Source organism: Amaranthus tricolor, chromosome 11 (assembly GCF_026212465.1).
Source record: "Amaranthus tricolor cultivar Red isolate AtriRed21 chromosome 11, ASM2621246v1, whole genome shotgun sequence".
NCBI classification, from domain to species: domain Eukaryota; kingdom Viridiplantae; phylum Streptophyta; class Magnoliopsida; order Caryophyllales; family Amaranthaceae; genus Amaranthus; species Amaranthus tricolor.
In genome coordinates, this window is record NC_080057.1 from 21,319,147 (window position 1) to 21,332,141 (window position 12,995).

At 32.5% G+C, this 12,995-nt stretch overlaps 1 protein-coding gene across 4 annotated transcripts; it reads right to left on the reverse strand.

Moving 5' to 3' along the window:
- Positions 1–6,998: 6,998 nt before the first annotated feature.
- Positions 6,999–12,904, reverse strand: LOC130827116 (disease resistance protein UNI-like). Of its 4 annotated transcripts, XM_057692738.1 has the most exons (4): positions 12,749–12,903; positions 8,385–9,882; positions 7,980–8,034; positions 6,999–7,231 (listed from the first exon to the last, which is right to left on the reverse strand). In XM_057692738.1, the coding sequence occupies exons 2-3, from the start codon at positions 9,855–9,857 to the stop codon at positions 8,014–8,016; spliced, it is 1,494 nt and encodes a 497-aa protein (XP_057548721.1). In that variant the 5' UTR covers positions 9,858–9,882; positions 12,749–12,903; the 3' UTR covers positions 6,999–7,231; positions 7,980–8,013. The 4 variants fall into 4 exon arrangements, with proteins under 4 accessions (XP_057548721.1, XP_057548720.1, XP_057548719.1 ...); XM_057692737.1 differs by having other exon boundaries at positions 6,999–8,034; positions 8,385–9,878; positions 12,749–12,904; XM_057692736.1 differs by having other exon boundaries at positions 6,999–8,034.
- Between the last annotated feature and the right edge of the window lie 91 nt (positions 12,905–12,995).

Consider the following 12,995-nt stretch of genomic DNA (forward strand, 5'->3'; position numbering starts at 1 on the left):
ACTTTTTATCGGTTTTGGATTTACCGTTTTATTTAAAATTCACAAGAGCCAATAGATAGTCGTATAAGCTTATCCAATGATCAAATTTCAAACCTACTGTCCATATAAGAGTCTCATAAAAATTTCAACTCCAAAATAGTCCATTTAGTATTTTACTTTATATTTTAACATTTTTGCCTTTTTTTGGTAAGTAGCCAACACTTAGTAAAAATTCATTAAAAAATAACCAAAAGTTTATATTCTGATTCATACTTGTCGGAGGCATAATAATATGATTTTAGTAACTAATTTATCCATTAATAATATATTTAAACCCTTTTAATATTTTAAAACATATTTATTACTTAAAATTTCATAATTGACCATTTTAATGAAATTATTCTATAAAAATGAACCTAAATGATTTTCTAACTTTTAATTACTTTAAAGTTCATATAAATATACTCCTAAAGTTCCTAAGCCCACACAAAATTTGTTCACAACAAAACTTCATAAAAACATCACAAAACACCGTTTTTACTTATTTTTACATAATAGAAATTCATAAAATTTACATACATGAACATTAAAGTAAAAATACACATAATAAAATATATATCCATCAATAACATTATATAAATGAAAAATTTTCAGATTTATATATTTTTTTTTCGTGACTTTAATTTAATACCGATTTCGGGTAATTATCACACTACTTGAATATTTATAATATAAACATGTAAATAACATTTCTAACATTATTATATATAAAACATCATAAATTTTCAATTTATAACATGCATATACTTAAACTTATAATAAACACTTTATTTTTACTTTTAACACAAAAAAAATTGTGGTACTCTTATTGAAAGTGATCATGCAAGATAAAATTAAATCAATCTAACATATTGTCATATCTTTTACATATTCAAGTAAATATAATATAGGTGTCACACAGTAAGAAAGTTAAGAGTGTGTACCATTTTAGCTATCAAGTGGTATTAAGACCAAAATAGAGAATAAAATAAGAAAATGCTCCCAAAATAATATATTCTTTCAGAAGCTCCAAGAATGATAATCTCCCAAAATAGTTCTGAAAAATAATAATCCAAGCTTGAAAGAGAAAAAAAAAAATATTTCTCAACCTATTTAGACAAAACTCAAGTTAGTAAGGTGATGGGTAAAAATTCATCCCCCTTTTTTTTAAATGAACAAACCTTACCTTAAGAGAGAAAATTTGATGAACTTGACTTGAAAATAGATGATGTTAAGCTTGTTCTTCAAGGGATTCTTCAACTAAAAACATAAAGAACATAAGGAAAAATAAGGAAAGTTAGGAATGTGTTTAAGTGTGTATTAAGGAGGAAGGATGAGTAAAAATCAAAGTGACATGGGGAGGGGATATAATCAGCTTGTAGAGGCATGCAAGTCTAGGTAGGCTCAGATAGGTGTAATAACCTTTAGGTGGCTTGTGTAAGTGAAGATATAGTGAAATGATGATGTTTTCTTAGGGAAAGAGAGGGTTGGTTGTAGGAGTTGTTTGGAGCTGATTTTTAGCTTAAATTTATTTGGTGCTAGTAGTTGTACATCAAAATAATGGGTAAGTTTGCTTAAGGTTTGGTATTGAAATTTAGCTTAAGGTTTGTTATTGAAATTTAGCTTAGTTTGTATTCAAAATTAGCTAAAAATACACTTTAAAGTTGATAATAATATTCATAAATATAATTTGTGTCGGAACATATAAATCAAAGTTATAAAGTCGAAAAAAATAATTTAACAAAGTTTGGTTAAGAAAAAGAACTTAAAACGCAAAGTTTTGACGAAATCGTAAAATAAATAAATAAATAAATAATTGTAACATGAAATAATAAATAATTTCTTAGAAGTATAAAATAGATTTTTGACGAAAATTAAAGTTGTAGAGTTATCAAAAATAATTGTTATGAAATAGTTGTGGAAAACAAGTTTAGAACATAGACGTTAATTAAATCGTAGAACGATTTTAAAATGTAACAATTCTCGTAATATAAATAATAACTAAGCTTTTTGGGCTATTTGAAAATGATAATAAGATTTTAGGGATTTTGGCGGTTTGATATTGGTAATCGGCTAATTAAAAATTTTAAATTGGAGATAAAAGATAATTAATTGGATAGTTGAGGTTACGAAATTGAGTCTACTACAGTAACCCTATTTTTATTAAGAGGAAGTCTTAGTAAATAACGGTTATTTGTAAAGTTAACAAATCACCCTTATGTGGTAAGATTTGATAGGGTGAGAAATTTGTTATTTTAATTTACTTTTTTTTATTTTGTTTATTTTATTATTATATTTTTTGCCTTTTAATAGTGATTTACTAACCATGACTATTGATTATGAATTATTGTTTTATTAGCTATTACAAAGGATCTTTATCATATGAAAATTAACTTGATTTTATCATAGTTTTGTACTTATTTGATAGGGTTACTTCTTGTTTTTATAATGATTGACACTTTTGTTTTTATTAGCTATAAGCCCCTTATCTCCTTTTGTATTAGCCACATACTCTTAAAGTTGAATTATAAAATGTTTGGTATGTAAAATTAGGGCATTATTAAATTTTGTCATCTTTTTTATTTTATCGTCACCTCTATTTTAATAAAATGACAAAAATATCCTTGGACTTAGAATTTTTTAACACACTTTAATATTACTCAATAATACATTTATCACTCTGAAAGCACTAAATCAAAACATAAAATTTGTGGAGCTAAAGCGTAGGAAATGAAATCCCAAACACTTTTATCGCCACCCTATATAAATTGAATTTCCAATATCGTTCCTGCATAATATACAAACTCAAACATAGTAACATCTCTCTAAAAACGCTCTCTGAGTTAAAACAAGCTAAAAGTTGAAATCGATTTACAATGGCTAACCAAAACGACTATGAATCCGATTCAGTATGTAGTTTAATCGATTCGAATGGTTTTTTTAAAAAAATTAATAATTAAGACCAAGTCACACGTTTTGTGCAACTCAACCACAGTCTAGTCACACGTTTTGTGCGACTGCTTTTTTTTTCCCTCTTATTTATTTAAATTAATTTATATTTTGTATATCTTGTAGTATATTATGTTATTTGATAATTTATATTATTGTTCATTATACTATTTAAATTATTTTTAATTTTTTATTTAAATTATTGTAGTAATTTATTTAATTTATAATTTATGTTCTAGTAATTTATTTTAATTATTTTGTATTTTAGTATTATTTAAATTATTTTATTTTATATGTATTTTATTTACCTAATTGTTTACCTAAATATTTATTTTATAATTTAAATACTATATATTATTGATTGTAAATCTATGTTACATTTACAGGACTATGAAAATTTAGCGGACAATATAGATTACTCTAGTAGATTTGTTACAGATAGAGAATTTGATTCTGTAGATGAATTATATGCTTGGGCCGATGAGATTGCAATAGGAATTGACTTTCAATTTACACGTGCTTCATATTAACAAAAAAAAGGATGTTTTAGAGTTAGTTTGTATTTAAGATGTCACCGCTATGGTAATATTAGGGGTGATTTGCATAACTTAGATAACGCTACTTGGTTCTAAAAGTAAAACATGTAGGTGTAAATTTATGATTGTATGTAGTAGTCGTAAACTAGGGAAAAAACCTTGGACGGTGAGAGTGTGTCCTGGTGAAAAAGGAACACATAACCACCCATTCTTGGTGTACAGAGATGGTCATGTAAAGGAAAATTGTAGATATTCGGTAGGATATACGATACCTTAGTGCAACCAGCATGCAACCTGCCTATATCATGACCTTAATTAGACAAAATTTTCTTGGTTTTTTTGCTAGTATGAATCAAATATATAATGTTAGACAATCAATTAGGAGAGAAGAGATGGAGGGTAGGACTCCACTCCAACACTGTCTTTATATGGCCACTAAGCATAACTACGTGATGTGGACAAACTTGGACAGTGAAGGGAAATTGAGTAGATTGTTAATTGTAAATCCCACATCCATCTAGATGATACATACGTGGCCCTATGTTGTGTTGATAGATACGACGTACAAAACAAACAAACAAAAGTGGCTGCTTTGTGAAATAATCGGAATGACGCCAACCAATCACAACTTCTTGGTTGCATTTTATTTGATGCGAGACGAGACGGCTGTATCGTGGGTGGAGAGATTGAGAGATATTTTCGGCAATGCTCAAACCCCAAACGTAATCGTAACTGATAGAGACGAGGGTTTATCTGCAGCTATACGTGATATCTTCCCAGGTAAAAATGTTATATTGATTAATCATTGTCTTTCTATTTGTTAAATATATGTCATTTATATTCAATCTTCTATTTAATGTAGATGTGCGACATTTATTATGCATATGACATATTGCCAATGACGTCGAGAACATGGTGGAAAAATTGTGTGCCGGGAAAAGAAATCAACAGGGGCAGATATTCAGGCAAACTAGATGGAACCCCTTGGTTAACAATTCTACCGTTGCCGAATTCCAAAACAGATGGGAATCGATTGTGGCTACGTGGTCGACTAGAAATAGAAGGGTCGTTCGACATTTGGCTGGAATATGGATTCCACACAAAGAGAAATTTGCGTGCGTGGACGAATGATTGTTTACACATGGATAACCAGACTACCAGCAGAGTTGAAAGCCAACACTTATCTTTTAAGTACTATCTTGGTAGCGGTAACCAGACTACTAACAGAGTTGAAAGACAACACGTCGTGCAACATAATAGTCATCTCCCCCCAGGGCATGTGAAAGGTGTTGGTATCCGGCTGCCACTTCTCCACAAAGGCCGAAATTAAAGCCCTATTAATATGCTGGTGCATAACATACGACAGACGACCGAGGGGAGTAGCAGGTAGAATTCCACACAGCTATTCAGACATATCTTGCAGTCTGATGATATCCTCTAGCGGCTTCTTCCTGGTACGGCACTCCAAAATCGGAGGCGTACGCTCAAAGCCCTCAAAAATGACCTTAGCTATGTGCCCCCCATAGCTGGGAATCAATCGTGCGTCAGTGGGGCCCTCGGGCTGGGGCGATGTGATCAGCCAATCCGTTTCACCGGACTGTGGGCGCCTCCTCTCCCCTTGCGCCGCATTGTCCACCTGGCTGTCTTCTACATGATCAGAAGCACCTGCATTACTAGGGCCTGTCCGTGCGAACTAATCGGCATGCCAGGCACGACAGTCCAATCGATTGGCTGACCAACAAAGCCTTCGTAATCACTATAATCGAAACTGGAGCCCCTCGAATTACTCTGGAGGCTAGTCTGGTCATCAAAGTGAGTACGCATTTGGTGCAGCATACTCGAACGTTGGGCCTGACTATGACTGGCCGCCTGTTCCTGCCTAGCCCGCCTAGCGGAACCCGTAACTCCCCTCTGATGAGGGTCTCCTCTCAGTATGGTAGGCCTAGAACTACTTCCGCTCAACAAATTTCTGAAAAACCCTCCTCTTCCTTGATTTCCAGCCATTTACTAAAATTTTTAATAATTAATTAACTATTAATAATAAATAAAGATAATCAAATATTACGTTAAGTTAACTACATTAACACCAAATAAAAATTATTTCAAATATTAATTCATGATTAATTTAATAAAAATTTAAGAAAAACTAATAAACATTTAAAAACAATATTAAATTAATTATTATTACAAATAATAACAAATAAAAACTATTACAAATAATAAACATTTAACAATAACTAATAAACATTTAAAAATAATATTAATTAAATTAATAAGTTAAATTAACAAATATTTAATTAATATATCATATTATTTAATAATTATTAATATAATTTTGTTATTATTATTATCATTATAATTAATTTTTTAAAATAATAATAATAATAATAATTAATTAACAAACATAATTTATGAACATAAACATTAATTATTAGTAGTAAAAACAATATTAAATTAATTATTATTACAAATATAATTTAATAACGTAAATATTAATTATTACTAATTAATAACATAAACGGAAAATATTAAAATTTTTTTTAAAAAAAAATTTTAAATCCGAATCGCATGTTTTATGCTACTGAACCGCAGTCCAGTCGCACGTAACGTGCGATTTGTTCTTCGTACTTTTTTTAAAAAAAAAATTTACATAAGAAATTCGATTAAAAATTCTTGATTTGTTCTTTACGTTTTGTTTTCCTTAGATTTAGCTCTACAAATTTTAAGTTTGATTTGGTGTTTTTAGAGTGATAAAAGTGTTAGTAAGTGTGATTGGAGTGTTTTATAGAAATTTTGAGTCCAGGGGCATTATCGTCAATTCATTACCATCGAGGTGGCGATAAAATGAAAAGGGTGGCGATGTTTAAGGATCGGGTAAAAATAATGGTTGGAAACGGGTTCGATTAAGGTTTACCATTATTTATCGTTTAGTATACTAAATATTTAACCGTTTCCGTTTCACATAGATAACAAATAAATTAATGCCATGCTTGGGACTGATAATTTCATTTGGAAATTTGAAATTGGCTCAAATTTTTTTGTTTGGCAAATCAAAAATTTTGAAATTTAAATTTAAATCAATTTCCACAATTATTTTTAAATTAATTAAAATTGAGAATTTAAGAATAAATCTTTTAACTAAAGTGTTTGCCTTTTTATGTTTATACCAAATAATTGATAACAATAACGCTTATTGTTACTAGAGGTGTTCATTGGGATCATCGGGTCAAGTGTTTCAAATCGGTTTAAAATCGAATCTTAAGTTTCCATTGATTCTTACATTATTTCAAGTTCATTTTAAAGTCGGATTAAGTCGGGTTCGATTTCAATATCGGGTAAATATCAGGTCATCGAGTATGTTTTGAACACCTCAAATTGTTACCTTTCCTTTCACCATTTTCATTTTGTTCAATCTCCACCATATATACCAAACGACCACTTAGAGTCTGTAGCAATGCCTATTCAAATCAATGAAGGGAAATCCAAGATAAACAGGATAAAACAAAGATAGTGGACATTATGCTTTACTAAATACTGTAGACCACTCATACAATGCCTATTAAAGGCAAAAGCCACACACCCATGAAGTCAATGGTCACAGTAAAATACATACAAGTATATAACAAAGTGAGGAAAAATATAGTATTACAACAATATAAATGCTAATCTCAGTAAGTTGTACAAATTATATCTCTTAAAATGTCAAAAGACTCGCCTAATTACAGAGACTATTCAACATATGAGTATATGACAAAGAAGTTCGTGTAGAGCAATCCACAACAAGCACGGCCGATTCAGTTGACATACAAAATGTCAATATGACAATGAGTTGCATGTAATTTTGCAAGTCCAGTGACTGCGTCTATGGTATTACTTTTCTATCTCAAAGTGAACTTTTATGAAGTATTCTGTAGAAATTTTTTTTTTTTTAAGAGATTCTCAAAAAGCAGCGTCATGGAAATTGTAATTCTCAAAATAAACGTCAACGTATCCAAGCCTAATGTCAGGTTTACTAATAACGAATAAGAGGAAAAAAATGTATTATGACTTTGTTCGCTGTTAATAACAGCGAACAAAATAGAGATAATATCATACCGTTTGAAAAGACAGAAAAAACAATGCTTAGTCATTGTGCAAACAAACTATTTGTTGTTTTTTTTTTGTCCCTTCAAACTCTCTTTTGTTCGTTGTTGCCAGTTAGTAACAACAAACAGAGTCGTAATAAATATTTTTTTCTCTTGTCCGCTGTTAGAATCAGCAAACAAACCTAACCTTAGGCTCAAACACGAACACGCTTATTTTGGGAATTAAAATTTTCCGAAGTTTATTTTGAAAATTTTTTTGTTTATTTTATTCAATCTTTCGTATTCTGTATACCAATCCATTAAAATGTTTTCTTGGTTTAAAATCAAAGCTGGCATCTGCAGGCTATCACAGTTACTTAGAAGATCATGGAAGTATGTAGAGTGTGCTTACACTAAAGATCTCTCAAAAAGAAGCATGTAAGGTATCAACGAGGCGCATCTTCTCCCTGAAAGCCACAACATTGATTATCCACAACATTGATTATTAGAAGGACGAGAAACAAATTAAAACTTGTCTGAATCAAAAGAAAAACACTCTTATATCTTCGCCAGTGTCACGCAGGCATCTAAGTTTGAGAAATAATGCAGAAAATGCAGAAACTATTCTTCTAGAAACAAATAATATCAATGGCCACAAAGCAAGGAATATGTATCAGTTGAACATATTAACGAAATCATAGAGGCATAGAACAACTGTACTGAATTTGAGGGATCCATTGGCACTTTATAAGCTATAATCTACAACTTCTAAACAGGCTGATCGGAAAGACAGTAATGAAGCTTAAAACAAGCTTACCTCTAGTGATATTTTTGCAGCCAATCTTCCGACCCACTTGTTCATCATCACATATTCTGTTCCATCTCGTTCTACAATTTCCAGCAAGTATAGTCTCTTGAGTTCATTGATAATTGTATGACCCTGATCGTAAATGGCAGCACGGCTGGCACCCCTACGACGCTTCTGACCAATTTTTTTCCCTTGAATCCAGTGCTCAACAAGGTCTTGTCTAGTCACTGGAACTTTCTCAAACAATATTTTTGTTGAGTCCAAGAAGCAAGCCCAAACTGTACGGTCCTTGATACAATCAAAGCAGAATTTTAGCTTATCCAGTATCTTGGCCTCATTGTCATATGGGTCTGAAAGGATTCCCATAAGCTCATTGCGTCGAGTGTTCCATTCAAAAATTTCTTCCTTTCCTATCAAAGACCGACCAATTTGTGTGATGACGAGTGGCATTCGAGAGCACTCTTTAGCAACATCATCAACCGCCCCAGTCATCCTCTCATCACAGCTTTGGATATAATAATTTTTCAAGTCAGCTTCGTGTAATAACAGCTCTCGGGCTTCATCCTCCGGGAGCAGGTCCAATGTGAAGTTGGAACAGCTCATCTTGTTGCAAATATCCTCGGAAGTAGCTGTAAATACAACAGTACAATTGAAATTTTCAGAACCAAAACCACTTATAGGTATCCCTACCTCACAAGGCTGAAATGGCTCCTTCACATTATCAAGGAACACAACTACATGCCCAGGTGCCATGTCCATGAACTTTTTAGCAAGTAGACTACTTCTTCTTACTGTGTCCTCATCATCAAGGTTAAAATGCAAAGCCTTGGCAACGTACTCTTGTATACCTCTGACATCAAGTGGTAGTTTTTCTGGCATACTTACCCAAAGGACAGCCTTAAAGTTCTCAGTGTCATCATACAGAACATTGTGCAAGGTTTTCATGAAGTTGGTCTTTCCAGATCCGTGGTTCCCATGTATGCCAATGACGCGGTCCTTCTTAAGAGATTCAAGGAGATTTGTTCGAAGCTGATTGGCAGTGTTGCCAATGAGCTGATTGGCGTACAACCTGATACCTCGTGTGAACATGTCGTAAGTCAGGCCTTCCTCCTTCAGCTGGTCAGCTTTGCTCAGTAAATCCTCGCTACACATCAGAAGGTAATCTAGTTGGCGCAATGTTAACAGCATCGAAAAAAGATTCCATTTGCGCCCTTTCTCACAATTTTTCAAAGTCTCACCAGCCTTATCTTGGAACCTTTTCTTGAGCTCAAAGAAAGTTACCACATAGTCCTTCTGTCTCTTGTATGGATTTGTATCCACAGCCCTCAATTGCAGATTCATATCCACCACCTCCTCTTCCAGATCATACAGTTTCATCTCAAGCTTGTTGCACTTTTGTTCCACCTTATTGAATTCCATGATGAAATTGCACAATTTGGGAGCAGTCTCTAACAAAAACTCAAATATATCCATTCCAAGCATAAAAGATCAATGCCCACACAACTATCTAGCAAAACAGGAGATGTGATCATTATGTGGAGTAGTAATTACAAACATCAAAATTAACAAAACGGAAAAGAAACAACAAATAGATAATGAATGGCTAATTTCGGAATTCTCTACAATAAGCGGAAAGTCAAAATTGGTTAAAAAGGAAAAGGCAAAAAAACGAAGTGGAAAATCCAAAACGACTTTTGGAACATTTCTGCATTACGCAAAACAAAAGGTTCCATGCGAGCCAATGGCATTTAAGACATTTATATCAAGGATAAGGTAGAAATAGCACACTTATACTACATGGATCTGAGAACTCGAGACCCTGCCCCCTGGTCTATCTATTCAAATCTAATTTGAGACATTCCAATACAAACCCCTTATGGCCCGTTGGTTAATCGTATTAAATGGTGGTAATGGGAATGATTTATAGTGTAAAATTTCATTAAAAGTTCCAAATCATTCTCATGGTAATGAAACTTTGATCATAAAAAAGTTTTTTGTTTACAAATTTCCATTACCACCTAATACCAACTCTTTCAATGATAATGCATTGGAATGAATTTTAAGAAGAAAATAAGTTGATTGAAGTTGGACAAGCATGGGCATCAAGGTAACCGAGAGATTTTTATAAAATTACACTAGTTTTTCATTTTCATTACTTCCGTTTATTAACACCTACCAAACGGGCCGTTATAGATGTACAAGTGACAAGAATCCAAGAAAAATAGTGGAGATTCATATAAGAAAGACTACAAAAAAAATATTATAATTACAATTTACAAAAAAAGACTAAATGGGAGTTTTCTCTCTTAACCAAAACAAAAATTGACTATTATAATTATTTTTTAGAGGATAAACGTAAATACACCACTTATATTTCTAATATTTAACAGCCATGTATAACTAGAAAAACCAGTGTCACATGATTCCAAAATCTTCTTGTGAATCACGATTTAAAATAAGCGAATTATGATCTTTTTAAGATATTTTTGGGTCATTTTAAGCAAGTCACAAGCTCAAAAAACGAATTAGCTTGCAAATTTTGTTACACCGGGAAGAATAAAAACAATGAGGTTATTTGAGAGTGTAACAACACAATTTTAGACAAGATCGTCCCATGACATTCCTTTTTGGCCATAGAATTTGAAATGAGGGCATATGAAAGTGTCTTGGAGTCATTGACTTTATAGACAAGATAAAAGCTTGAAATTGGTTTCGTCTTGCGCACCGATTTAAAGGTGAAAAGTTAGAATTTGGGGGATCATAATAAGAGGAAGACGTAGCCAAATAACTGATTTAATGAGAGTGAAGAATTAGAGATTGATCTCCAAAAGCACATGACAATAAAAAGGATTGAAGGAAGAACATGTGAGCAATTATTGGAATTGATTTCTTGATTAGTAGATAAAGTACAAAATAGAGCCAAATGAAACCAACAATTTCTAACCAAGATTTATAGTAGTTCAAATAGGTTATGGCCAACCCTAAATCTCTAGTACAGGGTTTTGGCAATGTTGTTGAAGTGGGAAATAGTCTTACATTCTCTCCTCATCTCAATAAGTTTGTCTCTACTTGTAAAGGGTTTTTTTCCCTCAAATTTGGACCTTTTTGTTTAAAAAACATTATGTTATATGCCTTTTTGTATACAGTACTCACATTGTTTCATTGTTTGAAAACTAAAGATAAAACATAGCTTTGTTAAATTACCACTTGTTCTAGGTCTAGACTCTAGATTTCTATTCTTTAACCATTACTTTTTTGCTATTGATCCAAGTACAGGATCATGTTCAACTATACAAGCACAAGATTTAACTAACTTAATCAACTTAAGTGCAGAGGAGGATTTGACTACTGTTTTACATGGGCCTAGCACAACAGGACCAAGGCATACCTTGTACATCACTCACATGGACCAAATCAACAAGGAGTGATCATTCACTTAGGAATCCAAGATTACAGTAGCCAAGATTCCAGCTCAAGTCTTCAAATAGCCGGCTTAGTCACTTATATGTAATGAAAGTTAGTTAGTTAGTTAAAGGTTTTTGTCTATCTTTAGGAGGTTGTTAAGAAGGCCCCGTTATGACACGCCTTCTCTACCTTCCCTTCCCACCTTCCCCTCCATTAGAAATCTATAAATAAGCCTCTCCTTGTGTTTTTTTAATAAAATTTCAGAAGTAATTCAGTCAAGAATTCTCCAAGATTGCAGTTGTTAGTCTTGTATACTGGTCTGATTTTGTGAGTGAAACAAAGTCTGATTTTGTATTGTCATTCAATAATCAAGGGGTGAACCTTGATTGTGGGTGAGGAAAGGGCCTTTTGTGAGTAAAGCAAGGTGTCCTTATCTGTTGTGTTGATTGCAATCCATCAAGATTGCAATCTGTGTTCTGTTTGCATCCAAGAACTGGTGCACAGAAGAGTCTTCTGTGATTGTGTGAAGGCTGCATCGTGATGAATCATCAGCGACATCATTTGCCTCTTCATACTTACGGTCGTCTCAATCATTTTGATATAATTTCCTTACTTTGTAAATTGAATCTATCACTTTCTTTTGATTTATCCTCTTAATTAGCCGTTACCGGATGATCAAATCTAACCTAAACCCATGATCAATATCACATACACATTCCATCACACAATTTTGTGAAAAAATAACATTCAACAGCGCTAACAAAACTAACAATCAAGATAACGTGAGATCAAACATCAGTGCTACAAAACGAACACAATTGGTTTCATCAAAATCGAAAATTTTCACATCGCTGCAAAACACATAAATAATGACTGAAATTAAAGCAGCAGAAATAGATCGGGACAAAAATGTAACCATTAAAAGATCATCAACAATAAAATGGGATGGTAAATTGTAATTTGGATACCTTACAGGATTCCGGCGCTGTCTGTGACTGTCTTGGAGTATCCAATTTGGGGGTTTCGCAATTCTCTTGAGGTTTAATTATCTAAAATAAAACGAGATGACGCCTGAAGTTTCTCGGAAACGCGCCTAACCAAGTAGTAATCTTTTAATTGTAAAATCAAAGACTCATGGAGTCTGTATCTACAGTATATCCCTAGTAAGTTAGTAACTAATAGTCATTTGTAAGGTTAATAAATTACAGTAGTATA